Source organism: Dendroctonus ponderosae, unplaced genomic scaffold, assembly GCF_020466585.1.
Source record: "Dendroctonus ponderosae isolate FM_Combo_2020 unplaced genomic scaffold, Dpon_F_20191213v2 Dpon_F_20191213_6, whole genome shotgun sequence".
NCBI classification, from domain to species: domain Eukaryota; kingdom Metazoa; phylum Arthropoda; class Insecta; order Coleoptera; family Curculionidae; genus Dendroctonus; species Dendroctonus ponderosae.
Window position 1 is genome coordinate 11,608,709 of NW_026018814.1, and position 27,287 is coordinate 11,635,995.

Below are 27,287 nucleotides of genomic sequence, written 5' to 3' on the forward strand. Positions count from 1 at the left end.
GGTTCAGACTTTGCTTACAGTTTTTTTATTAATCGTTACAAGGCAATTGCCTTGTACGTAGTATTATATTGTTATTTTTGGTAATAAAACATACTTTAATTAGACAACAAATTCGTGTCTTTGTTTCTTTCTTCTCCAGCCTGGTCTAAACTTAACCATAGTAAAATAGTACTTACTACGTTTCTAGAGAAGAAGAAAGAAGAAAAGTGAATGAAATTCTCATTTTCCCAGTAATCAGTGCTAAACTGTTTCAAAACACGTCAGCTCCAATCTACTTACTTAATTGTTTCGCAGTCTATACAGTTCATCAATGCAAAATGACAAATACCCTGAAACTGTTAAGGCTCCTATTATTCTAAGTGCTTGCCAGCAGGTTCAGCAATTAAGGCCACACCTTCCTATAAAAGCCATCACCTTTCAGTTCTTTCATTAGTGCTGCATGACTGGTGAATTTACATTAATGGAGGCTGCGTCCTTAAGGTTTGCCTTTTTGCGGAACAGGTGGAGTGAAAAATTGGTGATTGGAAAATATTTTCCTGCCAAACGATCGAGGTTTACGTAGAAAGTCTCCTAAAGCTTCCAAACTTTCTCGGAATTTAAAAGTTTTATTGCAATTTCGGTTCAACTAGGTGATGTGTAATTTGGTAATAGTGTCTTTAGAATTCCCAGTAAGTGGAGAGAAAGGAACTAAATTGAACTATTTGAGATTTTTTACAATTTGAATCCTTCGGAATCTTCCTGGAATGTGTGTATTTGAAGCATTAAGAATTTTCGCCGCATAATAAAAGGCTGATTATAGAAATTTTTGATCAAATTAATAAAAGCGTGGAACAAACTAATCTATAGCCACTTGGTGTAAAAGCCATTAATTCACGTCAAGAAGGGTCTTGTCCAATTGTTTATAGTAATAAGGGTCTAGAAACCAATACAATTTATGTGCAGGGTAATAGTTTCAATGAACAAAGGGCTTGTATATTAATACAAGCTAATTTGGCGAATTCAACTGGGGCTGTTTATACTCGAATTAGTTTGTTCCTTAATTAGGTGTAAAGTTATAGATTTCATACAGTTTCAAACTTCGAGTAAAATGGGAAATGGCTTTCGTTATTTAAGTATATGGGAAGTTTCCAGTTGCATTTTTTACTGAACAATTTATTGATTTCATTTAATAGTTTTGGTTCAACCTTTGCAAAAGTTGTTAGCAACTACTATGTGATCATGTTATCAAATTTTCCTTCAATTTAATCACATGGCTTACATGTAGAGGCATATAAGGAAATATTTGGTTCCTGTAGTCGCAAGTTTGGAAAATCTAAGACTTGAAGTAATACTTATAAGCTTGTAAGTTTCCACTTATTAATTCAGCTATTTATGTATCCTATCGAAATCGAAAACTTTGGGGTATTTAGAAACATATGTTGTAGAAATCCTTGCACACAAGTTTTTGGAAGAAGGGTTTCTAGAGTAATGGATTCGGCGAAAAGATAATAGAGTACTGACTAGATTTCCAGACATGACCGCGTTAGAGTTTTTTATTTCCTTCTTTCCTTTCACTTGAAAGACATGATGTACACAACGGAGTGGAGACTCTTGAAGCACTGCCAAGACGAACTGTTGAGGTCTGATAATCCTGCCGATGCTTGAAAATGTTAGGACTCGTTTTGAACAAAACTTCTATTATTGTTAGGTAGCTGGCGGGGAACAGTTGGAGCATCTACTAAAATATTTTTTTAAATGTTTTTAAACTCATGTTCTTACTTTGCAATTTCATCCAAACATTCCATTTGATAGTAATTGAATCACATTTGTCTATACGTTTGTATATATGTTTAAATCTATTTTCATATTAATATTGATAACATTATAACGAGAGTCAAATGACTTTCAATGTTCAAACAATGTACCAGATTCTCGATTCTAATTTCGATGTAAACCGTTTGAGACGGACATACTTTTTGAACATACAATTCTAAATTTCCAAAATGGCCTGTTTCGTTTCTGATAGGCCACCCTGTATGTACTATCAGTAAAATCATACTCGTAATATAAGTTTCCAGGGGCGTCGAAAGTGTGCCATCTCAGATATCGTGGGCTTCAGGCTAAAAATGACCAAGTCTAAAATATCAGTTTTTTGCTAAATTCACTTTTAAACCGAGCTAAAAATTATACAAAATCCTTTTGGAAACTTGGTTATTAAAAATATATTTCAGTTTACCAGTTGGTGTAGCCTCTGAGGACTTCGTCGGTTTTTGAAGACAAATATATTATTTTTGTAAATTATTTGGTCAACAAACTCAAATACGGCAATTTTGGACGAAAAGCGACCGCTTTCAGCTTTAAAAAGTGGTACTAGTAAGTTCCTAAAGCGCTATAACTAATAGCACTTGTCTATCTGGCGTATGTCTGTGAATACAACACATTGTAGCATTAATTTACATATACTTGTCAAAAATTTCAAATTTCAATACTCAAATTTTAGATCAGCAAAACTGTACTGCAAAGGTTCCAAATTGTCTTTTTTTGGAATAAATTTTTCATGTCATCTTTATACTGTTGAAGTTCTCATTTTCAACTGAATTGAACTTTACATTTGATTTTTATAGCAAAAGTAATTTCTGGGCAAATTCTTACGTACATTTTACGACGTAAATACAAGTGAATTTTTAACTCAGCACGGAGTCTCATTTCACTTATTATCTTCACGAGGCAATAAATGTATTTTCCTGGGATTTATCGTAAATATGAAAGATTTAATTTCATTTCGAAGAAATATAATTAATTTAAGTTCCGGCACAATTCTTGTCTCAATTTCAAGTTTGCTTCAATGGGACGGAAAAGTTTATAACGATTTATAGCGATAACGAAAAACACGTGACTTCCAAAGAAACACCTAGTTTGCTATTCATTTATTATTTGTAAAGTTTCAATATCCGTTTATTTCCGTCAAATTCCACAAGCTTTTCCTGGATTCTTAGAGAATCACAACTATAGAAAGTTTCGCATCTTTTAACAAACTATATTAATTGAAAATTGACTATTAAATAAGTCAAACAGACAATGCATTTTAACAGATTATTTATTACTGATTTAAAGTCAGTTAAATTAGAAAAATAATTAGAACGTTTCTTTCTATTCGGCAGTCAATAGAGCTACAGTATGAAAATGAGATGAGATTGAGAATTATATTTTTTGGAACTTGGAACGTGCACAACAGAAAGCATCCATTAATGCCTGACCGACTAAACTATGAATGATCTACCGGAAAATCGATTCGACATAAAGAAGTTCATTTCCCAGTTTTCCCACGAGGATGCTGCCGTCTGGAAGTCCGAATAATGCATGACTGAGAAAATTGTCCGGTTTAGGTTGGATAGAGACTATTTTTCTCCGGAAATTATATTTTAATCTAAAGGACATAAAACAGCCCAGGCGATTAAGCCCTAATTGAAATATGGTGTAGAGAAACTTCCACTCAGCGTATTACAATAACTTAACTTAATGGCTTTAATATTGAAAGCGGATAATGTGTAATTTAGGCTAATTTCCTAGAAGTTATATTGTTGTAGAATGGCTGAATGTTATTGCTAATCATTTGGGAGAATTTTTTAAACAATCTAACTGTAGTAATCCAATGCTTATTAAATATCATGTTGCATATTTTAAAGCATGTGAAGTTAATTATGGTAATATTTAAGGCTTTTTCACAATATTTGTTCTCAAATACCAATTACCCTGGATTTTCTTGTAAATGGGACGAGAATAATATCTTCGCACCCCGGATTGATTAAGCCAATTTTATATTTTGTCGCGACGTCAGCATTTCGACGATGATCCTGAAAATCACATTAGCAAGGACTTTCGCAAGACTTTTACTTTGATAAGGAGTCTTGAAAATAAGCTGGGTATTGCAAATCTGGCTAATGAGTTTCCTTTGATATTGAAATACGTCTCTTGTCTTATAGCCAGCATTTTCAAATTGATGCTAAAAAGGATTTTAATAATTAAAATATATGTACTAATGGTTTTGAATTTATAACTGCCAATTGCTTCAGAAAAGTTTATTTGTCTTAATTGATATTTTCCAGATAGTTTAAACATTTGCCAAAAGAAAGCAGGGTGCAAACAAATATTGCAGATGAATGCCCTATGGTCTTATTGATATACTACCAGGTTAATTTTAATAATTTAGACAACAACAATGCAAAGTTTACTTGCTCTTTGCAAATTTAGAAAATTGTAATTAAATTATTACCGAAAATGAAAATATAGCGCTTGAAAAAGGTTAAACACTTTGAGAGACTGAGTTATTTCATGTATGTTTACGTCCATTGATTTTAATATGCAAATCAAAATTTTCTCCACTCTTGCTTCACAAAACCTTACAAAGGAAATAGCTCTATTATTTCGATTTGATATTTCGCAGAGGATTTTTGTAGCATTAAGTGATTTACACATTATAACCAATGTCCATATAACTTCCTCATCTTAGCATTAGTAGTAGCTCATAGCTCATATTTTTTATATTCGTCATCGAAATCTAGTTGTATACAATATTCCTACAAGAGCATCAGCTTTCTGTTCCTATAACTTGCTCTATTATCTTATTCTTGTAAATGTTGCTGAACTCGTGTTTTTATAGTCAGTGTGTGGTATAAAAAATAATTTCAGTTAGTCAGTCCTTGATAATTTGTTTCAATTTTTTTAAACAGTTAAGTGTCCCCTAGAAGTGTTACTAAAAATATGAATCAAGGCTGGGAGAAGAAGCAGATTATGGAGAAAGACAAGTTGGCAAAACTTTAGAGCAATCAACAGCGACTGTTAATAAAAAGTATTTTATTTTAACAGATTTTAGCACATAGTAATAAGCAATAATAAAAACATATACATGAAAAATAATACTAACTTCTTACAATTTTGTATGGTTAAAATTGTGCTTTTTTATATATCACGTTTGTGGAGAGTAGTTTCATAAGAAGCAATTTTCTTGTATGTCGTCTGAAACGTTCAACTTTCTATGCCGGTTATGGTAATGGTTATTATATTCTACACAGTTGAAGAATATTGAACACAATGAAACTGACTTTTTTTTTATTAATCTTATTTGATATATCAATCTTATTTGATATAATAATAATAATCCATGATTTTCAAGTAAGCCTTCGTTTGTTAATGATGGTAGTCATCTTACGTAACGATTCTTTTCTATCCATATCCGATATTAAAATGAATAAATATTTGACTATTTCGAGAGAAAATACAAAAGCTCTTCTCCAGCTGCTTTCCACATCTTACATCGACTTAGTAAAAATGAGAAAACATATTTTTTTGCGGCCGAAGTATTTGTCTTGTAACGATGTAGAAGCTTTTCTAAACACTTTATCTATTTTTTTATTTATATTTTCTATTTCTTCCAAAATGTGATCATTTTTTAAATATAAATAAAAACTATGTTATTACTAATTTTATCATTTATTCTCGGAAATATTTTGTCATTTCCTTCAAACTATTATAGTAGAGTTGATCTATACATATTTGTTATCCTCTAATTATTATTTTGTATCATACCTAGAATGATCTTTCGGATCGGAAGTTTTGCTATTGGAATCGTAGATATTCGGAAATACTTTATCATGTCCATATTTACAATACAATTAACAACTTCAACTTAACTCTGCAAAGCGCAGAGAATTTGTTCATTTTCGTTAGTTTTCTCTGTTCGATAAAAAAAACGTTTTGGCTGCAGCTTCAAGCAGGGTTAATTGTTTTAGTTCTAATAATAAGTCATTTTGCAAACATGCGAATAAACTTTTATGAGATTTGTTGCTTTAGTTTGTATTTTATCTGATTTTATGAAAAATAATTGAATAAGAAAACTAAATATGTTGATAATATACGCTTCACTTCGTTTTCACAAATCGGGTAGGACTATAATAACATAAAATGTTTTTATCCTAAAATAATCAGTGCTTTAGTAGTTCAATTTTGATTAATTCATCATATTTATGCAAAATTAAATTATGTTTACGCAAATACGCAATGAAATATTTTTTTATTGAAGTTTGCGGGGCCCCCTTAATGTTGCTAGGCCCTCCGTTAATCCGCCCCTGGTTGCCTCTAATGGATGTTTTCTTTGTAACGTATTTGTTAATTTGCCAGTGTATATATCTAATGCCAGCTCAAAGTAAAAAGTCTCTTATTTCGCGTTAAGCATTTTTGCAGACGCTTCATTTACTAGAATCTGCTCAGCAAAATATCCCATGGTAAATAATGTATGTAGTTATATACGAAAAATTATTATGTCCTGCCGATTTGTATTTAAATCAAATATATTTGCTTCATTACTAGTTATTCTGTTCAGATTCTTAAAAACATTGTTTATAGTTTTTGCAATATATTTTAGGCACATGTTTTTATGTTGAGCCTTCAAAGCAGAAGGGAGTTTCGTTTGTAAACCTTTCAAACTATTTAATTTCACCAAAAATTATAAATCTAGAGAAATATATGAGTAGGTAGGCCAAGATACACTTTTACTTTCAGCTCTGAAATCGTTTTTTTTCGAGTATTTAAAATTTATTAAAACATGTTTCCAATCACCTCAGGCTTACCAAATATTTGGTCCCCTTGCAAATATACTGCACTCTTTTATTAAAAAATTTTCATTTTGTTTTATGTCCAGCCAAACGCAGTCTCATACTTATCATTCGAACCAAGCTGATGACAATCAAATTATTCTTATTCCAATATTTAGCCGGGAGCTCCTTGGGGGAAAAGTGGAACATTCTGTTAGACGGTTAATATTTCCAGTCACGTGGCAGGGAATGCTTTTATATTCTACCAGTATTAAAAATTTGCGAGAAACGTCTTAATAATCCTGCATTTAGCATCTATGGAACAATCGCTAATCATATTAAAGTTGTTCTAAAGTTGTTCAAGGAATTTCACTTTGCTTTGATTTGCAAATTGTGGCAAACACCTGCTTGTTACGGTTGTGTTACCAAATTAATGCAAACTTCGCTCTCGTTTTAATAATGCAAAACTTTCAGTAACTTCATTTGCCTAGTTGAATAATCTTCTTATGGAATATGGCTTAGGCACACGTGCTTGTCATATTCTAAGGAAAATCTCAGATATTTCACAATCTTGTGAAATGGGGCAGATAATCAAAGTTTGGAGGCATAAAGGGATGCTTTACATTTCAAACCCAGTCATTAGTTTTAGTTGCATCTCAAAGTGACCAGAATTTTCCTAGATGGCATAAAATTATTTTTTCAGATGCAAGTGGAGAAAACTATGAATTGTGGTATTGTTCGGATAAATCCGAATAAAAATAAAGATCTGGATAAAGATGAACTTGAAAACTTAAATGAGAGTCATTCAGCAATAATTCCATTCTGAATAACTGAGTGGTTGTTCCAGTCGATAGATTTAAATCGCGTAAAACGTGTTGAAATATACATATTTTTGTTATATAAATCGCATTTTATAAGGCGGATTATTTTGTTCAAAAGTTAATAGGGTAAATTGCGTACAGGCGGCAGCGAAGTGGAATTTCCTTTTAAAGCAGCGTGATAAAATTGCCTCAGCTCCGCTTTGACAGGAAAAGACAGCTTGGGGGCATTGTTTACGCTTCTGTTTATTTCCAAGTGAAGTATTTGAAAGAGGCTGAGTTTTGTGTAATTTTGTCGCGAAGAAAAACTTTACATTCAAGCCTCTGGCATTAAAGGCACATTTTTCAGGTTGTCTTGTGAGCTGAGCTGCTCAGATCAACATACATTGTTATCAATCAATGCTCAGTATACTCGATTATGGAGTTGGGGTATTCGATCAATTTCGACCAAGGAAATTTCCATTATAGTGATGCTTTTCATCATCATCTGGCCAATTTTCTCCTTAATTTACTGCTTCGGACTATTGAAAATTGGCAAAATAATACAGTGTGTGAGTTAACTGCTTTCATTCTGGGTGTTAGTTACATAAGCTTCAGTGACTCCACCTCTTCATTAATTGTATGTTTAAAGGATGTGTCTAAAGCTTTCGAAGAGGAATTAACCAAAAGTACAGAATAAAAATTGAACTTCGAATTTAAAAATGGTCTAACGTAAAAACCAGAAAGAATCCATCCTATATTCATCAAACATCTGATGATTGTTATAAAGTACAAGTATAATAAGTTACTTATTATAAACTGCTAAAATATTACCACTTAAAATAAATCGCTGTAAACACCAACTAATTCATCAAATGCACTTTTGATGTTGCAGCATTTTCAACAAAATCCTCTCAAACATTGAAAATTCGTCCATGATACTCAGATACTGGAAGTAACTTTAATCTGTAAAATCTGTTTGTTCCAGGAGGCTTTTTCTGTACAGGATGGTGCGAAGAATGGGTGGTTCTGTACGAAGACTCAACACTTGCTTGGTATACAGACAAGAGCTTGAATAGGCCGAGAGGTTTTGTGCGAATTAGCGACGCTCCTGAGCTGCTGGCTGTAGCTGAGTGGACCAGACAGGTACCAAGAAAGCCGCGATTTCCCAGGGCATGCCACATAGGACAGCTACTAGCAGTAGGATGCCGAAAACGCCACGATGTTTATTGGTTGATGGGACAGACACCTGCTGAAATTAAGTAAGCGATTGACTGAAATTTATTCAACTTAAGTCTTAATTAAGACGGCTTTCTAAACGTTGGTAAAGGGGAATTAATGGGTTGAAAAACCATCTCCTGATGTTACGCTTGAAATACCAGTGATCATTTTCAAAACAAAAAAACGTATCCATTACAACAACTACATATATTTTGAGCTCAGTTTCATACAAATGTTTGATTTTAAACTGGGTTTTCCCATTTACTTCTTTTGTCGAATGATTACTTTGCATTTATTTATTGCCAATAAAATTACAATGTTGAATAGAACCAACATTATTGCTGTTATGTGGTAATTATTAACCCCATAATGTTATTTCAATTTTGAAAATGCAATTAATTTCAATTACCACGATTAAATACAAAATTGCATGTAGTCATAATTAATTTCCCATTGAATTTTGAGGTTGACACTATTCAACAGTTATTTTATTATTTTATCTAATTGCTTGACAATATTTCAATTGTGTACAATTGCGAAAGCATTTAAACAATTAAATATTAATGGTATTCCAGGAATAACTAAGTAGGCCAAAAGTGTAAATAGTTACATGGAGTAATATTTGCCGTTTCAATATTTCAGTTTTAACTTGATTAATTGTTCACATTTTGATACAAATGTTTGATAGAGACCCCTTTTTCAAATTTACACAGTCAATTGACTGTACTGAAAATACAAGCATTGCGAAAACATTTCATTTTTTAATTCGTTATTCGACCATAATAAAATCGAATTAATTTGTTTCATATTTATTGTTTTTTTCATGTGTTTTTCATTATTATGTTGTTTCAGCGATTGGATGACAGCTATCAGCAATACGGTAAGTCTAACCTGTTTAACGTTTAAATTAAATTTCAAAAAATTATGAATTAAAATTGAATATTGAGAGTGTTTGGGGAGCAATTAGGTAAATTTTTCTTAAAAGTACTTGTACTAGTGTTGAGAATATTATTTTAACCATGGATACGTCCGAAAATGGTTCTAGTTTAATACTTAAACGGTGACCATAAAAATATTTTGTTACGGATTTAAAGAATGCGGACATTTAATTTATATACAATTATAAACAATATTTATTTCTACGACAAAGCTATCAACCAACCGTGATCCTTTTACCGTCAATTTAATTTAATAAATGCAAAATTATGATAATTTGTTTTAAGTTTCATAATGATTAAATAGAAAAGCGCATTTTTATGCCGTAACTTTTCTCACTTTGAGTTAATGGCATTTTTCTATATTTTTCTGGCATTGTTCTATTCTGGGTTTACCATTTTTCAGTTTTGCTTCTAGGAGTTAAAGACTTCTGCTAATTGTTCTTTTGATCGTTTTGTATTTATTTCTTATTCTGTTATTGAATTTTCCCTTTTGCCATTGATGTAACTTGTTTTCAGCGATTTTTTTCATACATATTTTAATGGTGTAACTGCTTTTGTTTTTGTTCAACACTTGTCTCTCAAACATGTCCAAAAAATATCGAAATATTTATATTTGCTTCTATTATAGCTATGCCATATGATTAATTTTTATATAAGTTTTATAGTTGTGTCTTTATGTCTTGATTTTTTTTCACAAGTCTATCTTCATTTTAATTTGAGTTTTAATTTTCTGTCACCACGACGCTGTGCGATTCTTGTTGCTTCATTATTACATTTAAAAATTCTATTGTCCAGATTAAAAAAGGCTGTTTTATGAATATTTGCTAATTTTTTTATGGCTATGGTTTCTGTATATTTTTTTTGCAATCTCCATATTTATTAGTGTGTATATTATTAGCGTTTCTATTTCTAACATTTTTTCCAAACTATAATATTACTACTGTTTTTAGCTTGGCCTTTTCGCTGATATTACTTCAGTAATAACTTCTGTCGTTCGTCTTCATTACCATTTTTTAATTTTTACTTTCTGCTAAAACATATCGTATAAAAAGACAATCCTTTGTTAATTTTCTAGTTTCTCTGCACAGCTGTCTCTAAAAGTTTTGTTTGTAATTGCAAAACCGTACATCTCTTGTGTGTTTATAATTTTTATTGATATTTATATGTCTACCAGCGTTATTATTTATCATTGTTATTACATTTTTCCATGACTTTCAATAAAGCTCTTCTCTCTCAATCTCTTCAAAATACTCTTTTATATTTGAGTCATTATTTCTGATTCATTGAATTCAAGAGAATTTTGTTTCATAATTATCTCATAAAATTCTACAATTGCAGTAGTCAATCATGAATCTTGCTTCATTTGCTCCTTCGATTGCTGCACTTTATTCATACCAACATTTTCAACGTCATCAAAGCAAAATTTTATCACCCTGTAAAGCCTTAGCAAATAATTTTACTTCTGCCGTCTATATAATAAACGAAAATCATATTCGACAGCAAAATCGGTGGTTAAAGTATTTCCGATCTTTCATAAAATATATTTTTCTCATTTGAGGGAACCCAACCAATTAACCAAAACTCCCATCTGAATCTCAAAGCTAGATTTTCAAAATTAATACGTAGAAAGCTTTGTATTTCATCTTAAAACTCGGGTTGGCTTTTTTTTCTTCGAAATTTACTTCGCTTTATCGCCTTGCGATCTGCCTGGTCAACATTTTACAACTTTTAATGTCTATCATTCATATTTTTTTGCCCAACCCCATCTCTCTGGGTTAGTGACACTTCGGTTCGGCCAGTCCATTAATTAGATCTTCGACTCCAGAGGTCTCTTAAATGCCCTCGTTTCTAATCTGTCTCCGTTGAAAAAAAAGTTCATTCTTGAATTGATAGATTTCCTTTTCGTCTTTTTCCAAAAAGAGCCGTTCAGGTTCATAGTAATCAGTTCAGTTACACTGTAATTTAGTTCAGTTACACAGTTTTTTATTTACATGTTTTATCATTTTTATTCTAATATTAGTAAGTCGTTATCGTTTGCTGCTTCTCATATTATTGTTATTGTTATGTATTTTTCTTATCGAAAGTTACAGACTATGTCATACCGAAATTATCACTAGCTTTGGTATTTCAAATATAACACTGAATATTTCAACAGAGCACTTAACTTTGAGTATCTTTCATTAACGATTTAAATATTTACCTATTTTGCCTCCAAAGAAATATTTCAAGCAAAAACTGATTGAAGAGCTGTTGTTTTGATGTTTGTAACTAAATTAACCGGTTTGTAAAACTGCTTTATTTTAAGACCAAAATAAAAGAACTGTGTTGTAATTCTACAAGGTGTTTTGGAATTGCCGAGACTTGACGACTCAGAAGATTGGTAAGGCAAAATCATTATAAATATCCCACAGGACAATTTATATGGAACAATCTTCGATAAAATTAGAGAGTTATGTTGATCTTAACAAAGCGTTTGGAAAGCTAATCGAAGATTGATTGCTTGCTCTCTTATCTGAACATTAACAAAAAACTTATTTACATGTTAAATATTTTGCCATATTAACACATATGTGGTTATTACGGATTTGCACTTTTTAGTTTGTCTTCTTCCCTCCCCGTAATTATCAGGTCAGCACTTCTGCTTTAATTTTTATTAATCTGCTGTAGTGCAATCTTCAAAATTTACAATGTCAATGTTACATAATTTTTACGATAAAAATTTTACAGCTCTAACTTTTTGCGACTTCACGAAAATAAAACTCGACATAAATCACATCTCCTGAACAGAATCCCGAATTGTTCAACATAAATTAAATTTTTCTGAGTATAACATTCATTAAATCGACATAAAGTCGTAAAAAGTTCAACCATAAAAATGTGATGCTATCACAGTTTCCAACTCGTGGTAAGAATGGTTTAGAATACCATCAGAAAATAATGGCGTCCACATAAAATTTCAATTTGGCAATATTTCCACTGAAAGTATGGCTCACAACGTAAATTTAACTTCGATAAGATCAAACTGAAGTTTTAGTCTGATTTTGGCCCATGAAAAAAAAATCCAAATTTACATCAGAAGGTCAAAATAACTTAGCAAACTTGACCTAAGTCAAACATTGTTTTGTCAAACTCATTAACCCAACTCAGTGCCCAACTATACGCAAAGCCGATCTTTCGGTATAGTCCAACAGGGTTAATCAATTAGCACGGTAAATGACCGTTGTTTTTCCATTGGCTTTTCATTCGGACTAATTTCCGAACACTCAATTTTTTACGGGAATCCTTAACGTTTTTTACTCGATTACTGAAAGTGTGAAGTGTAATAAAGCAGGTTGACAGGACATTAATCAGCTCACTTGTCTGTTTGAATTGTTTCGTCTAAAGGGTGAAATTATAAACAGGAGGTTCATTAGGACACGTGCGGAATTGAAAACGTGAAGTGGGGAAAACGGCTTTGTGTTACCGGAAACTTAAATTTACCACGTTGCACACAGCATGTCCGCGTAGCTCACTTCATGAAAGACTTGTAGACAAATAATTAGTGAAGAAATTTAACTCGTTCATTAAATGGTTTCCATTTGAATTAATTTTTATGAAACCTCTTAATGTTGGAGCAATCAGATGATGAAATTGTACTAAGGATAAAAGTACAAAGTGCAAATAGTAGCTCCTACACTTCTTGTAAAATCCCTAAAGGTAAAAAACTCTTGGGTTACTTAGTTATTTCCAAGTGTTTTGTATTCTTCTCTTTAGGGAATGAGAAAGAAATGAAGCACGTTACGAAAGACACACAAACAGCCTTGTTTTTGAAGCAGTTTCTGCCGAGGAGCTCGTTATTGCCAGTTTCTATTTTTTTTACTTTTTTTAAACTGTTGAATTCAGTCACGAATGACGATCAGTTGAAAGTTTTGTCGTTTTATTCTTTAAGCTTGTCTAAATACTAGATCGAAATTATCTTGTTAATAGTATTTGTTCCATTTGATCCTGTTTTTAATTTTCTATATGAGTTCTTTTTCCTAATTGCATTTTTCTATAAATTTTTTTGGTTAACATTTCTTCGATTATTGTAAACTCACTTTATACTATTGTTCAAATGGTGTGAATGGAGTTGTTAATTCCAATTGGATAAATTTAGCTTTCATTGGATAAATTATTGTGTCGTGTGCCATAAAATTGTTATTTAGTAAAATTTACTCTTATCTGCGTTATAACATTGGCTTCCTTCTATCGCTTTAACGCAATTATATCTGGAAAAGCTGAATTGAAAATTAATTCATTATTAGGAAATACTAAATTAATAATTTAATAATATATTAAAACACATATAACTTTGTTGCTTTTATAGGGACCTTTTTAATCGGTTTCTTTAATAGCTTTCTTGTTTTTAATGGGTAAATAGTTCAATTTTTTTATATATTTAGACAAACTATCAATGGTGTGTCTGCAAAAAATTGCATCTACTAACCCATGAAATAGCAAAAATAAATAACCCTTCAGTAATTTCCAGGTAATTTTGGTTTCATCATCACTCGATAGCAAATTACACTGCATCCCAAGTTAATTCTAACTGATGTGAATCTATTTGTTTTAACTTCGAAAAAGTTGCATCCGAAATACGCCTCCGCTTCAAATAAACCATATATCTACCAGTTTATTCAAAATATAACTACAACTATTTATTAAATTAATTAATAATGTAAGTATGCAATTATAGTCGAGCAGCAATTTAAGCTCAACTTTTGGAGCTTTCAGATTTAACTCACTGTTTTATTCAAGAATATGAATCACCAAATGAAGAAGGCAATTATTATTTGCACGCTCGAATATTACTATCTAGTTGTGTTTCCGTGGCTGTTCCTGACAGCGTTGATGTTTTTGCGTTTTGTTCCTAACAGTATTTCGCTATCGAAATTTTCCCACTCAGTTCCAGGCCACTTTCCAGTGAAAAGTAATTATTTTCTTTGGTTTAGGAAACAAATTATTTCTATTTGAATAGGGTATACAAATGGGAAAACATTGCGAAAATTATTTTCCTTTTGATGTTATTTTAATTTAATAGTTAGACTTAATTTTTGAGATTTGTTTACCTGCATATAAAATCTCTATCAAAATCTCAATCTCTATAGCTTAATAAATAGTCTATTTTTTAGTTTCCTATAACATTAAATAGAATCGATCAATCGATGTCTACCATAAAATAATAATCATTTGTCATCATTTATCATTATCATTCATCATTCATGAGTCAGAGTATTCATGAAAAGCCTGCGGAAAATAAAGAAAAAATTAAAGTAAATGTGTAGAAAGAGTGGTTTTAAATTCTTCTTCTATGTGCCTTGTTAGGTCTACTTGACGTTGAAGATAAAATATTCATGTCGAAGAGTGCTTTGCCAGTTCAGAACGAGTTTCTGATGCCGAACTGAGAATTCATCAAAATGCTCCTTACATTTACGTCTACTGTGAGCAAATTATGCGGAGAAATAGTGGAATCAGAAGCCGATTAGACGATAATGCAATTTTCATCATTTGGGCTTTCAATTAAAAATTAAAGGTTTAACGCAGATATATTTTATTTCTGCACATTCTGTCTTCGTCCACTTCTGCTTGGCTTATTAGATCTCCTTTCTTATGTTTTTTGTGCTTTTCTGTATTTGGCGGGTTCATTCTTTATTAGTCCTCGGGGTTCCCAAATTTTTTTTTATGTGAAAAGTTTGCTAAAATTACAATTATTTTTCAAAATATGTAGTAGTGGCTCGACCTATAGATACGTTTTTCAAATTAAAACATAGAAAATGTTTGCATTTCTTGATTTAATTTCCTGATAACAGGAGATTAAAATTCCATTTGTCTTAATTATAACATTTTACAAACAAAATTGACTTGCTTAATTATAACGGGGCAAAAAGGGATCAAAAGCATAACGTTGGTTAAAAAACATTTTAGATCGCAGGCTAAGTGGAATTTTATTAGGCGCCTCAATAAACAACTTTGTTGAGAAAAATTTGTTAATTTTCAGAATCCACTGGATGGAACGTAATTTTATTGTGCAATTAATATTTATTATGCAATTATTTAAGGTTGCCGTCGGTAATGTGTGTTGTTAATTAGCCAAAGTGCTTTCATTCTCCCTTAAAACGGTTGTTTTTTTATTACCAAACAATACTTGTTTTTAAGAAATATTCAAAATGAATAAAAACATATAATTTTAAGCACGTGTAAGCAATCAACTGTTTTATCATTGAACCCGTCAAATATATTATTCTGCTAAACCAATGGTATTTTACTAATTCGCATTAAATAATTCAAATGAAGCATTTATTTAATACAATTTTTGCAATATTGGAAATATATTTAGCAAAATGCGAAGCTGAATATTATCTAGTGTTTCCACAAACACAAAAACCAATATGAATAAAAATAAAGGGCAATTGCAAATAGCATTTTGTTGCACTTCCAGTTTAAGTAACAGGCAATAAGGCAAAAAAAATCTGAAAATTTCAGCATTTACTAATTCTAACACATATAAAAGCATGGGCAACCGGACTAATTCAAACTAAGATACTTATATATGGAAAATAATTTGAGATTACTGCAGATATTTTCCGTCAACAGAAACTTGTGAAGAAATATTTTGCATCTACTGGTAATCGAAAATGCGATTTGCACATTTTACCCGTTCCTTTCTATTAATATTTGTATCTTCGATTCATTTTGTGTTAGATTTTAATTGCTTTTGATCCAACTGTTGGTACAAGTATTTAGATATTGTCTGATAAAGAACTGTGTTTAAGATTTCTCTTATTGAAACTACTAAACCTTATCAGAATAAAAGTTCAGAAAATATTTAAAAAAAATCTGTATTGAATTCTTCTAAATTGTGTCTCAATTTCAAGTGATAATTTTCATTTCCCATTTTTTTGCAGTCTTAAATATTACTTAAATAATTATTAAAATTTAAAACGCAAACGTAAATATTATTTAAATATTCAGTCTGTATTGATGAGTCTACAAAATGTTCAACAAGAGATCCAAGCTTTGTTCAACAACCAATCTTACTTTTTTTGTTTCCTTTATTGGTAAGGCATTAAACAGTTTTGGAACAGTCTATCCTATGCATTTTCTGCCTAAACTTTTGTATAATATAAGTATTGTATTGTATCGTACCATAATATTGTATTGTACCATATTATAGAAAAAGCTTAACTTCCATTTGATTGAATTAAATTTTACGATGTTCCATAAAAGTTACCAGCGCAGGCAAAACTAAATTCGAAATTGAGAAACATATCTACTTTTAGCTACATATTTGACTTTATATTTGAAACTATTTTTCCATCAGAACTATAAGTTCAAGACGTTTCCTTCAACGTTTCAGCTGGAGAGTTCGATCAAAATGCTCGTATAATTTTATTTTCATTGCAACTGTTCGTTTCAATCGTAAATTTTCTTCGAATTAAATTAGGAATTACCTTCAATTGCCCAACGGACACAACTGTGCTAGAAGGATAATGAAAGAACTTCAATTCAGTAAAACCTGTCTCCGAAATTCGGAGAGCAGCTCTGGTAATTGGATATTTAGAGCTTTCATACGAAACTGTAAAGAAAATATAATGTGCTTGATGAAACGAAAGTATACAATAGATTATTAACGGCAAACGAAAATTGTAATTCAGACGTCGAAAACAAAGCTAAGAATACGGGGTTTAAGGGTTTTGTTTGGGTGAAAGTTAAACAATACTGTATGCTCCGTTGTTTGAGATTCGTTGTCTTAACCATATTAATTATAAAATTAAATTACTGGAACTGGCATTTGACGTTCAATAGCATTCCTGCTGGGCATATTGAAATTTGGGTTTGGTAGGTTATTAATTTTGCAAAGGATTTGTGGAAAAGACGTATAAAAGACGCAATAATTCCATTAAGGTAAGTAAACATTGATGTAAAAAATCGAAAATTAGGAAAACCTTAAAGTTTGTAAGTGAAAGTAAAACTTACACGTAAGTACTTATAAATTAATTAAACAAACAGGGAATAAATTAAAATTATGAAGTAAAAAATTCTAAATCGCAGGTAAACTATTACACGCTGTTCAATTAAGTGTTATGAAAAGTGCCCATCAAACGGATGGTAGTGTTGATATATTTAGCATTTATTAAACAATGTTAAACTGAATCAAGGTATTCAAAGTTATTCACATTAAAAAAATCTGAGACTTTTTATCAATACAACTGAAAAGTGTTAACATTTTCCTCCCTTTCCGCGTTGCATCATAACTCTCGCAGAACTTTTACAATGGAAAAATTACAGTATCAAAAACAGACATGTCTTCATAAAATAGGATACAATATGATCAAGACACAAAAGGTTACGTCGCTTTGCATGCAGGCCCCTCTCTTTCATAGAAAGCATAATAATATACCACATATGAACGGTTTCTTTTAGTTTATGACATTTATTGCTGAAAGAATAATAACGTAAAGCTTTAGCTTCAGCTTTCCAATGTGACATTCTACATTTATGAAAGAAACCGCTCGTCCACTGAATATGATATAAGTAATCATGATTTTCTATTAGCAACGATAAAGTATATTTTTGAAGTAATGTTGATATTGGATATTAAATGATCAATGGGGGTGTGGAGAAACTAAACTCCCCATATGCAAATTTAACGTTTGTATTCAGAAGAAAGCATACTGGCAGCAATATTATTTTTTTGCTACAAACGTTGCTAAAAATTTTTATGTTTTTTGTAGAAATTAGGATTAATAAACATTTAATAAGTTATTCGGTTATGCAAAATGTCCTAATAGGACGCAACTCAGAATTGTAAATTGACCTGTTGATCGCTCTAAGGAATATAAGACTGTATCATTAAATTGACGATATCAGCTACCTTTTTGTTCATTTATGAAATTTCTATTTTGTGAAAACATACTACTTATATTTCGACATTCATCACGTTTTCACACAGGAAAGCACAAAATCTCCTTTCCTTTTATTTTTCTTTGCATAAACGCTCCCCATTTTCACAAAAGAACTGTAACAAAGTAAACAGCTCATTTGAACTGTTTACGGAGCTTCCGATAAAGACACACATAATAATATTTCATGCGTCATTTCACTTTTTTAGGCTTTCTAAACGCAAAACAACTACGGGGAATTGTTACAAATATTTTAGTTCTAGCAATTAAATAAATCGTCTACGTCGAGTGAATACACATCAAAACTTATGCCAATGGAAAGGAAACAGTATAAATAATGCCAAGCTTTCCACAACGGCAGCTTTAATGCTGAATAAACTTTGCTAGATAACCGACATGGGCCTAATTTGACAGGGTCTGAGGTTGAATTTCGTGAAATTTATGTGAAAGGTGTCCCTGTTTTAGGTTTATTATTAACTAGCATTCACGGGCCATAAGGAAAATGGAGGTTAAATAACTTAAATCCTCCTGGTAAATTATGTAGTGTCAATCTGGATTTTCCCAGTAAGCTTTCGAATTAGTCTGCAAACTTTGCTTATGATTTCTTATGAAAATAATGAAAAAAAAGCATTTCAAACTGGTCAACTACCGGATGGAATTCCTTTTATCTTGATATTTTCAAAGATGCCGTTCTTGTAATTTCAATGCCTTGGCTCGGTTGCGGGATTTTTGAGTAAGTACGCGCATTCTGTTCTGTTTATTTAAGAGAATTACATTATCAGTTGAATTTTGATACCCTAATTTTTGAAATATGCTTTTTTTTCTAACTCTAACAGTTCTTTAGTAGCAAACAATTTAACCGGCATTTACATAGGCTGACATTGAGTACAACATTACATGTGAAACCATTAATTTTAAGTTTTTATTAATACGAATAAAACTGTTTTATCACTTTCAGCTTCCACCACCGCCAAATATTCCTTTTGAAGACACAAAACTTCCAGTAACTCAGAAATCGATTGGAAATGGCCATGGTAAGTAAATGGATGTTAACGCGTTATTATAAAAAAAATACGTTAGTTTTTGCATGTGCTTAAACGTAGTTATTATGGCTTTTGCGTATGCACTTAGAGTGTCTCGACATATTAAATTTAGCGGTCGTTTAGACGTAACAATTGAAGAACAAAAAAACTAATTTAAGTATAATTAGAATATAGGATTAATAACGATTCAAAATGTTTCAGAAAACTCAATTTAATATGGACAGGACACAGGTTAATATCTTGGAAAAGGAAGGAAATATAATTTTTGATCTTTTTGAATGAGGTTTTGTATTTTTGAATTTAGGCTCAACACTAGCACTAAATCTAGAGGAATAACTTTCTACCAAACCGAGTACAGTCAAATAAACTGCTCAACAAAATCAATGTTACACTGACGAATTTCAACCAACTTTGGAACTCCATAAACTCTGACTAGAGCGAATTGATTTTTGTGTAAAGCGTCCAATTATTTTTCGGTTAGTACGTGCTTTTTCAAAAAAGAGCTTTTTCAAAATTGGTGATTCTGGTTCCGCGTGTTCTCGATTGGACAAAAAAAACGCTTTTTTGTATTTCAACACCACAAGAGTTAAGATGGACCTCATTTCTCGAAAAGCATTTTTTAATTTCTCGCTCATCCCGTTTATTTACAGAGTTACCTGAAAAATCAACATTTTGGCTTGTAATGATTTGTTTTCTCTAGAAGCCATTTACAAAACATTCATATGAAGGACTAGACAACTTTCTGAAAGTATGTGTCAGGATAATTTTTTAGATAGAACAAGATCGTAATTTTTAGCAGAGACGAAGAAGTTCAACGAAGACCTATACAAAATCCTCCGATTATAATTCTGCTCTCGAGAGCGAAAACGGTTTACATTGGATTCGGGCGAGCATAATTTTTAAATACCCTTCTAGCAAAAGATTTAAGAGTGATGGGCTGATTTTTTGCTCATTATAGTAGTTTAGCACACGTTTCGATTCGAAATGCGTCTTTTACATATCCGATTCCGATTTCGGTTAAATTACCAGACTATGCTGGCATTGCTTTGACAGGATTTAAACGCTCTCTAGTAAAATCGAATTCTAGAGCATGAATTAGAATCTGTCCTTTACAACTGACAAACAAATTCAATAGGTTTTATAGATAAGAGGTAATCTTAGCGTCGAAAACAACGGCGACAGAAGCTGGTAAATTGCTTCTCCGACTTCTATGTCGAGCAATTCAAGTAGTTGCACAGAATGGTCATATATCAGCGTGACGGTAATATCATACGGAATTAAAGAATAAATCGAAATGACAATTACAGCACTAGCAATTTATTGGAATTTCGATATTTAAAATTGAAAGTAACATTGAATTTCTACTGATTAATAAAAACATATAATTTTCAACAAATTAAAAGCTAAATTGTTGCAAATATTGCACTCTAAAGTGTTTCACAAGTTTGCATTCGTTTCAGCAGTTTAATTTGCTCCCATAGTTCTCTGTTTGTTTTATTAATAAAAAGTTGCTTTGTCGCTCATTTTGCAAGAGCTACTTAATATGCATCTTGGCTTGAACCAGAAATCTTTTACAAAACATTTTACGTCATTTTTTAATTTCCGAAGATCTTGCCCTAGACAACTGAAATTATTCAGTTACTTCGCTCTGACTTCGAAGATGGACTTTGGAAAAGGACATGGCCATTACGAAACCATATTTGTATTGAATTTGATTAACAACAGGAAAACAAATTAATTATAGTTTTTATTCATAGAGAACAATGAAAGTTTTTTTGTCAAGTAATAATAGGTGTATATTCTATGTATACGTAGTCAACTTTTATTGTTCTTATATACTATACAATGTCAATTAATCAATTTTCAGCGAGTAGCGAGTCAATTGTAAAAGGAAATTTCTCCGAATTTCTAAAAAAAAATACCTAAGATAAGCTATCGACGATTTGAGTGTTTCCAGAGCATCTAAGATGAATTGAAAGTCGGGTTCTAAAAGGAATCAAACGATCGTGAATGATTTGTAAAAAGTAAAAAAGCTTGACTCATGCAAGCTCATTTTTCGACGCTCAAATAGAGCTGCTAAGGTATACGGATAGTAACTTTTTTGGTTCAATCCACAAGAAAGCCAATCCATTATTTTTACAGTTATTTACGCAATTAGTAGTAACAACTTCGGAAAAAGTGTAATCCTTTGCCTGGAAAGCAGTAAATTTAGACTTTGTGCGAATTACTGCTATAAATTCGACGCTGTACAAATAGCAGAAAAACTTTTTATATTGCGACGTCCAAAAGTTCGGAATACATTTCACAAATCCATTCGAATGAAGTGGCCTGAGCGTTGCCTAAATTATACCAACTTTAATATAATCAAAACCAGGGGCTTTTTTGAATAAATCCAAGGATTGTGCAGATTATCTACATCAACAAATCATAGATTAAGTGCGAAATTCTCCCATCATAACAACGGAATTTTTTCATATGTGGTTCGTGCTCCCGTACGGTTTATTCCAGTCATAAGAGGGCAATATTTTGATCCTCAAACCCAACAAATGTTTTCCATTCAGTCCCTTGAAAGCCGTTTCATTGCCTTTGAGACGTTTACACAAACATTATACCCTCTCGGACAAAAATCTTCAAACCCTCATTATTACCAGAGCCCGGGATTGAGGACATGCTTCAGTCGTGTTTAAGGTAGAGAGATGTATTGTTAGCTTCTATAAATTCATCGTCGGGAACAGTAATTGACGAGTCAACAAACGTAACTAAACTTGAACAAGACATGTTAGATGTTTTAGACGGTTTGCTTTGTATCTGGAACAGACACTAATTACTTATGAATGGACTGTTCCCTTTGTTTGCATCGCTCCGAATTCAGTAATGGTTAAAAAAACATGAAGCATGTTTATATCCACATGTGAATATGAGTCATAGTGGTCAGTTTGAGGTCAAATGAAGTAAGAAAATATACAATTGAAATTAAAACCTAAAGATTTAAAATATGATTAAACTACAGAGGCAAATTACATTGAATTTTATACTTCAATTTCATTCAAAAATAGTTGCAACTAAAGTTTGTGTGAATATTAACACCCAAAGAACAAAAAATATTACTTTTCCTAAATATTGTCAAGTCTTCAGTATGGCCCAAGTTGACGATTGATTTTCACTTTGACAAAATACGAGTAATGTTCTCACAATCAGTCTGGCTTTCAATACTTTCTTCTGACACTTGAAGATTGTCCAGAGAGGATTGTCAATTTTACTGCTCTGCTCTTCAATTTCAAAATTTATTGCGTCCTTTTACATTTTTTTAGTTTTACTTATATTTATTTGATTTATAAAAACCACTGATTTACTCGATGTCAATAATGTCAATCATTTTTACTGATTGTACAACACCACACTTATTTGACTTAATTTGGTTGCATTTTGTAGAACAAAGTTCCTTATTTTATCTAAACGCTTGGTTTTTAAGTTTTCAACTTTGCCGTTGATTTACGTCCATCTCAAAATTTTTCAAAAATACTTTTTGCGGAACGAATATTTTAATATTAAAGTTCTAGGAAAGGCAGAATTTATTGCATTAATTTCCTCTTACCGCTGGGTAATTCTCAGACTAAGAAAGTACTGAAAATAATAATTAGTTTTTAATAAATTTTACTATTTTTGTGCAAGAATGTTTGCAATATGATAAATTACAGTTTGACGATAATAAACTTTTATCTGAGCACTTAAATGACGGACAATCTTGAAAGCTTAATACGATTTGTAGATAAGTTCTATATTGTTGAGGCGGATTCATTTTTTTACAAACTTCTTGTTGGGCATTTTGCCTCAAAAATTTTTGTCTTTAAAAAAGACAGAATTTCCTCGCGTCTTTTATTAGAGATTAATAAATAGTGCTCCTATTTCGCAATAAGAGCGAATTATTTATCAAAAAGTAATCAAGAACTATCACCTAGAGGGTATCCTGCGAAACACTTAGGCCCAAGCTGTAAGAGAAAATTCCAGTTAGTAAAGAAATTAATTTGAAAAATTACATTGACTTTTCGATAGCTATTTTCTGCTATCGTTATCAAAAGAACCTGAATGAACCTAAAAAAGAGTTTGTTAATAAATTGTGTAACAATAGTAGGATAATTAATATTAATATAATCTAAATTAATAGGATTATTATTGTCATTAGTGGTTACTTTTTCTGCAGACCGGTGGATTTTTCTTACCAATTTTCTAATTTTCAAATATATGTAAAGGGAAATTTGGAAACGATTTAAAATTTTATTATGGGTTTATTTGAAAAACAAAATGTGGGGAAGTCAGAGCTAAAATTGATTAATCAAGTTATGAAAGTTGGAACTGTTTGAGTGAGTTCAGTTATTTTCAAAATGAAAAGCTCAATGGTAGAGCCCCGAGGAAAGACCGGCCAAGTAACTTCGGAAAGCAAATATCAATATTCTCTCTCATAAACTTCATTGAAAAGCTCATCATTTCTGCGCTTGCTTTGTGCTTGGCAAAAATCGACAGGAAAACTTTAGCTGTGACTCTTTGCATTTTCGCCCGTATGGGTTACTGATAAGATCAATTTATTTTTGGATTTATTGATATTATACAAGTAGACTAAAATAAACGAACAAAATCAACTTAACAGCGTTGTTAAAATTCCTGCCCTGCGTGAACTTTGATTATTTGTTATTTTTTACAAGCTGCATAGCTTAATCCAATTGGAAAACATGCAATCGATTTTGAGTTAAAATCTGGAATTTTAATTAAAAAATAATCCGAAGTGTGCATTTATTTTCTGAAGTTAGCGCAATCTAATTTCCTAGAAAAACAAATAAAAGTAATTAGTAGGTTTTACTTACGAATAGTATTTTAAGTCGAGAATGTCGGTTTTCAAATTGTTTAATTTCCGCAAAGTTTAATTGCTGCTTGTTATAGACTTCTTTAATACATTATTTTTGTTTTTTGAATGTGAAATGTGTTACACCAGAACTAATGCCTATTAAAAGTGAGTTCATCAATGCTGACATCAATTTAGCCGAAGGAAAGTTACTTACTGAAAATACACTCTTGGGTAAAAAAAAAACGGGGACGATAAATATAATTCAATTTAAATTTTACAATTTACAAGTTTGAAGTGGTGTGCCATCATGCAGGGTGAAACCAAGAGTTGTTTTTAACTAAATTTGTGAACRCCCTGTGRAAGAACTTAAAACTGTAATGCCATATATCTGCTTGCGATTTGTAAGCTTCGTGTTTGCTCAACATTTATTTTTTTGACTCATCACAACACATCAACTCTGAACAGAGTTGCAATTTTTTTTATCAGAATGAAGCAATTTATAATTAAATGCAAATTATATCGTTTGATGACTTTTTAACCAACAAATAGACACAAGTATGCGACATGCAAGAAAGACTTATTTGCAACAGGCAGATATAAACCATTGCAAATCTTCGAGTTGGTTACCAAAACAAACATTTACATTGATTGGTCAATTTCATGATTTTGGTTAACAAATTGTAAGTTCTTCCAGAGTTGATGTATTGTCATAAATCAAACAAGAAATGGTTAGCAAGCACGAAACGTAACAATATCTGCAATTTTATTTTCTTACACAAGGTATTCACAATTTTAGGTGGCAAAAATGACTCTTGGTTTCACCCTGTATAATGGCAAACCAGTTCAAACGTTTGACAAAATTCATATTGAATTATATTTATTAAAGATTAAATAAAGGTGAAAAGATTGAAAAATAAATTACGATTTAAATTGAATTATATTTATTTTGTATTTTGTTGGTCCATGAGTGTATTTCATCACTCAAGTTAAAGGTTTTGATCAATTTCATCTCTGCGAAAATAAACTGTAACTTTCCGTTTCGACTTCAGCATCACGAAAGACGCAAAATCAAGATAAATCTGTCCATGGACTCTAACAAAATTTCCTTTATTCTCTTCACCCACTTCTGAAAAGATTTTAGTGCGAAAAGGCCTCGTCTGAAGAGTCTCGAATAGAATCCCTGGTCGACCTGGAATATTTTATGCTATAATCTGGTTTCCACAGATATTGCTGGATAATGAAATTACGAGTTACCTTTTCTGCTTGCAAACCCTTGAGGAATATTGAAAATTAAAATATGATCTCGGATTTCCAAATAGCAGTGTCGTGGAGACAATTTACATATAAAGATTTTTCGAAAATAATTAATATAACAAGTCTTAGGGTATTTAAAAATTCTACCAAATAAAGTTAAACGGAAATAGGGGATATTTCAGGTCGTTTCAGAAATTACAATTTCCTTCTTTCAAGTATTTAAACAACAAGAACTTTGAGAAAGTTTTGTCAAAGAATTTCGAAAACGCTGCAATAAAGTTGAATAATACTGTCCTGTGGGAACTTCAAAATATCTTGCTTTAAACTTCCGAGGGCCTTCTAATCTAATCCGGCAACAAACTACTAAGACCTTAAATCCAACTATTTAAGTAAGTAAAAGCTCGCCTTAAATCTTCTAAAAATACTACTCGAAATTACAGTTGTTGAAATCGCCCCTTAAGAAAACTAAGTATTTTTGGCCGTTCTTTGCAAGTACATCAACTGAGAAAAATCTCCATTGTTTTCGAAAGAGGGAATTACAGATTGGCTATTTTATCGAAAAAGCTATGTGAAATCGAAGTAAATATTATAATGCGGATCCAAATCGGTCAGCTTTTTCAATAAAGTACTGGCTATAATTGTTTCAAATAAGGAAATAATAGGCAGTACAGGTTTTTAAATATATTTGTTCTTTGCTAAAATTTAACAATTTAAAGGACAATTCTACAGCAAATAGTCGCTATAACATTAAATATTACTTACAACTTCTGCAACAGCCGCGATTAAGTGTTAAAAAAAGAAATTAGTATTAGTGATTATTATACTATTATATAATTAGTGTTAAAAAAAAAGACTCAACTAAATATACCTTGTACCTAAATATGCTAGGACCAGATATAAGATTATCAAGTCTGATCACGTAGAATTCAATCGACCATTTCCGGCTTTGGCTTTGACAAAACTTATCCACAAATTTGAATAGTCGGACGCTATAAAACTCACATAAAATTTGCTTACATTCCCGAAACTAAATTTTCCCTATTCCCCTTTAGCCACTTCTAAAAAGATTTTCTCAGTCCCCTTCAAATAAAAATCTTGCGCCCGAAATACTTTATACCATCATCTGGCTTTCCCAGATATTGGAGTAATGGAATTACGAGCCCTGTTGTTTTTATCGAGTCTTCAGAGAAAATCCCGGAATCATGTGGGTATCATTTGTTAATACTCAACTAGATTTTTTCATATAATAACTCAAACGTCGAGGGATTGAAAATTTAATTAGAAATGGGTGTAATAATCTCTTATGAAATCGGATAGAAGTACTGCTTAAGCATATTATTATCGGAGAGTTTGATGAAATGCAATTTGCAAATGTGTATTATTAATATGGCCATACAAAAACCTTGCAAAGTTTTTCTGAGTTTTACATATTGCCACATGGAGGCTTAGAAGAAAAGTATACCGAAACTTTCTATATTAATATAAACTTTTTAAAGCATCTTTAGACACTTTGAAGATCTCGCATCATTTTGGTAGCATGCTAATTGATCAAAACGATTTGTTAGAATTAAGTAAACTTGAACTTGTTAGAAAGAAAAATTCAAGCGCTTTTAATCACCGTTTCCTGCGGAAGACGATTGTGTTAAATGAGGTTGCAAAAACGCACGGAAATAAAAACCAGTCTTTTTCGCAAATTTTGGAGCA

General features: G+C 31.4%; 1 protein-coding gene and 1 long non-coding RNA gene across 3 annotated transcripts in view; one reads left to right on the forward strand and one right to left on the reverse strand.

Annotated features, from left to right (window-relative positions):
• The window catches only part of LOC109545110, a 64,160-nt gene that overhangs the window by 27,403 nt on the left and 9,470 nt on the right, over positions 1 to 27,287 (forward strand). For both annotated transcript variants that reach the window (XM_019915605.2, XM_048667741.1), the window contains exons 3-5: positions 8,355 to 8,628; positions 9,440 to 9,467; positions 19,405 to 19,480. In XM_019915605.2, the coding sequence (XP_019771164.2) occupies positions 8,355 to 8,628; positions 9,440 to 9,467; positions 19,405 to 19,480 (378 nt within the window). The remainder of the gene's footprint in view (positions 1 to 8,354; positions 8,629 to 9,439; positions 9,468 to 19,404; positions 19,481 to 27,287) is intronic.
• On the reverse strand, positions 1,813 to 2,410 carry LOC125504942. The gene is made up of 2 exons (XR_007281827.1): positions 2,216 to 2,410; positions 1,813 to 2,099 (listed from the first exon to the last, which is right to left on the reverse strand). It is a non-coding gene; the product is annotated as an uncharacterized LOC125504942 (long non-coding RNA).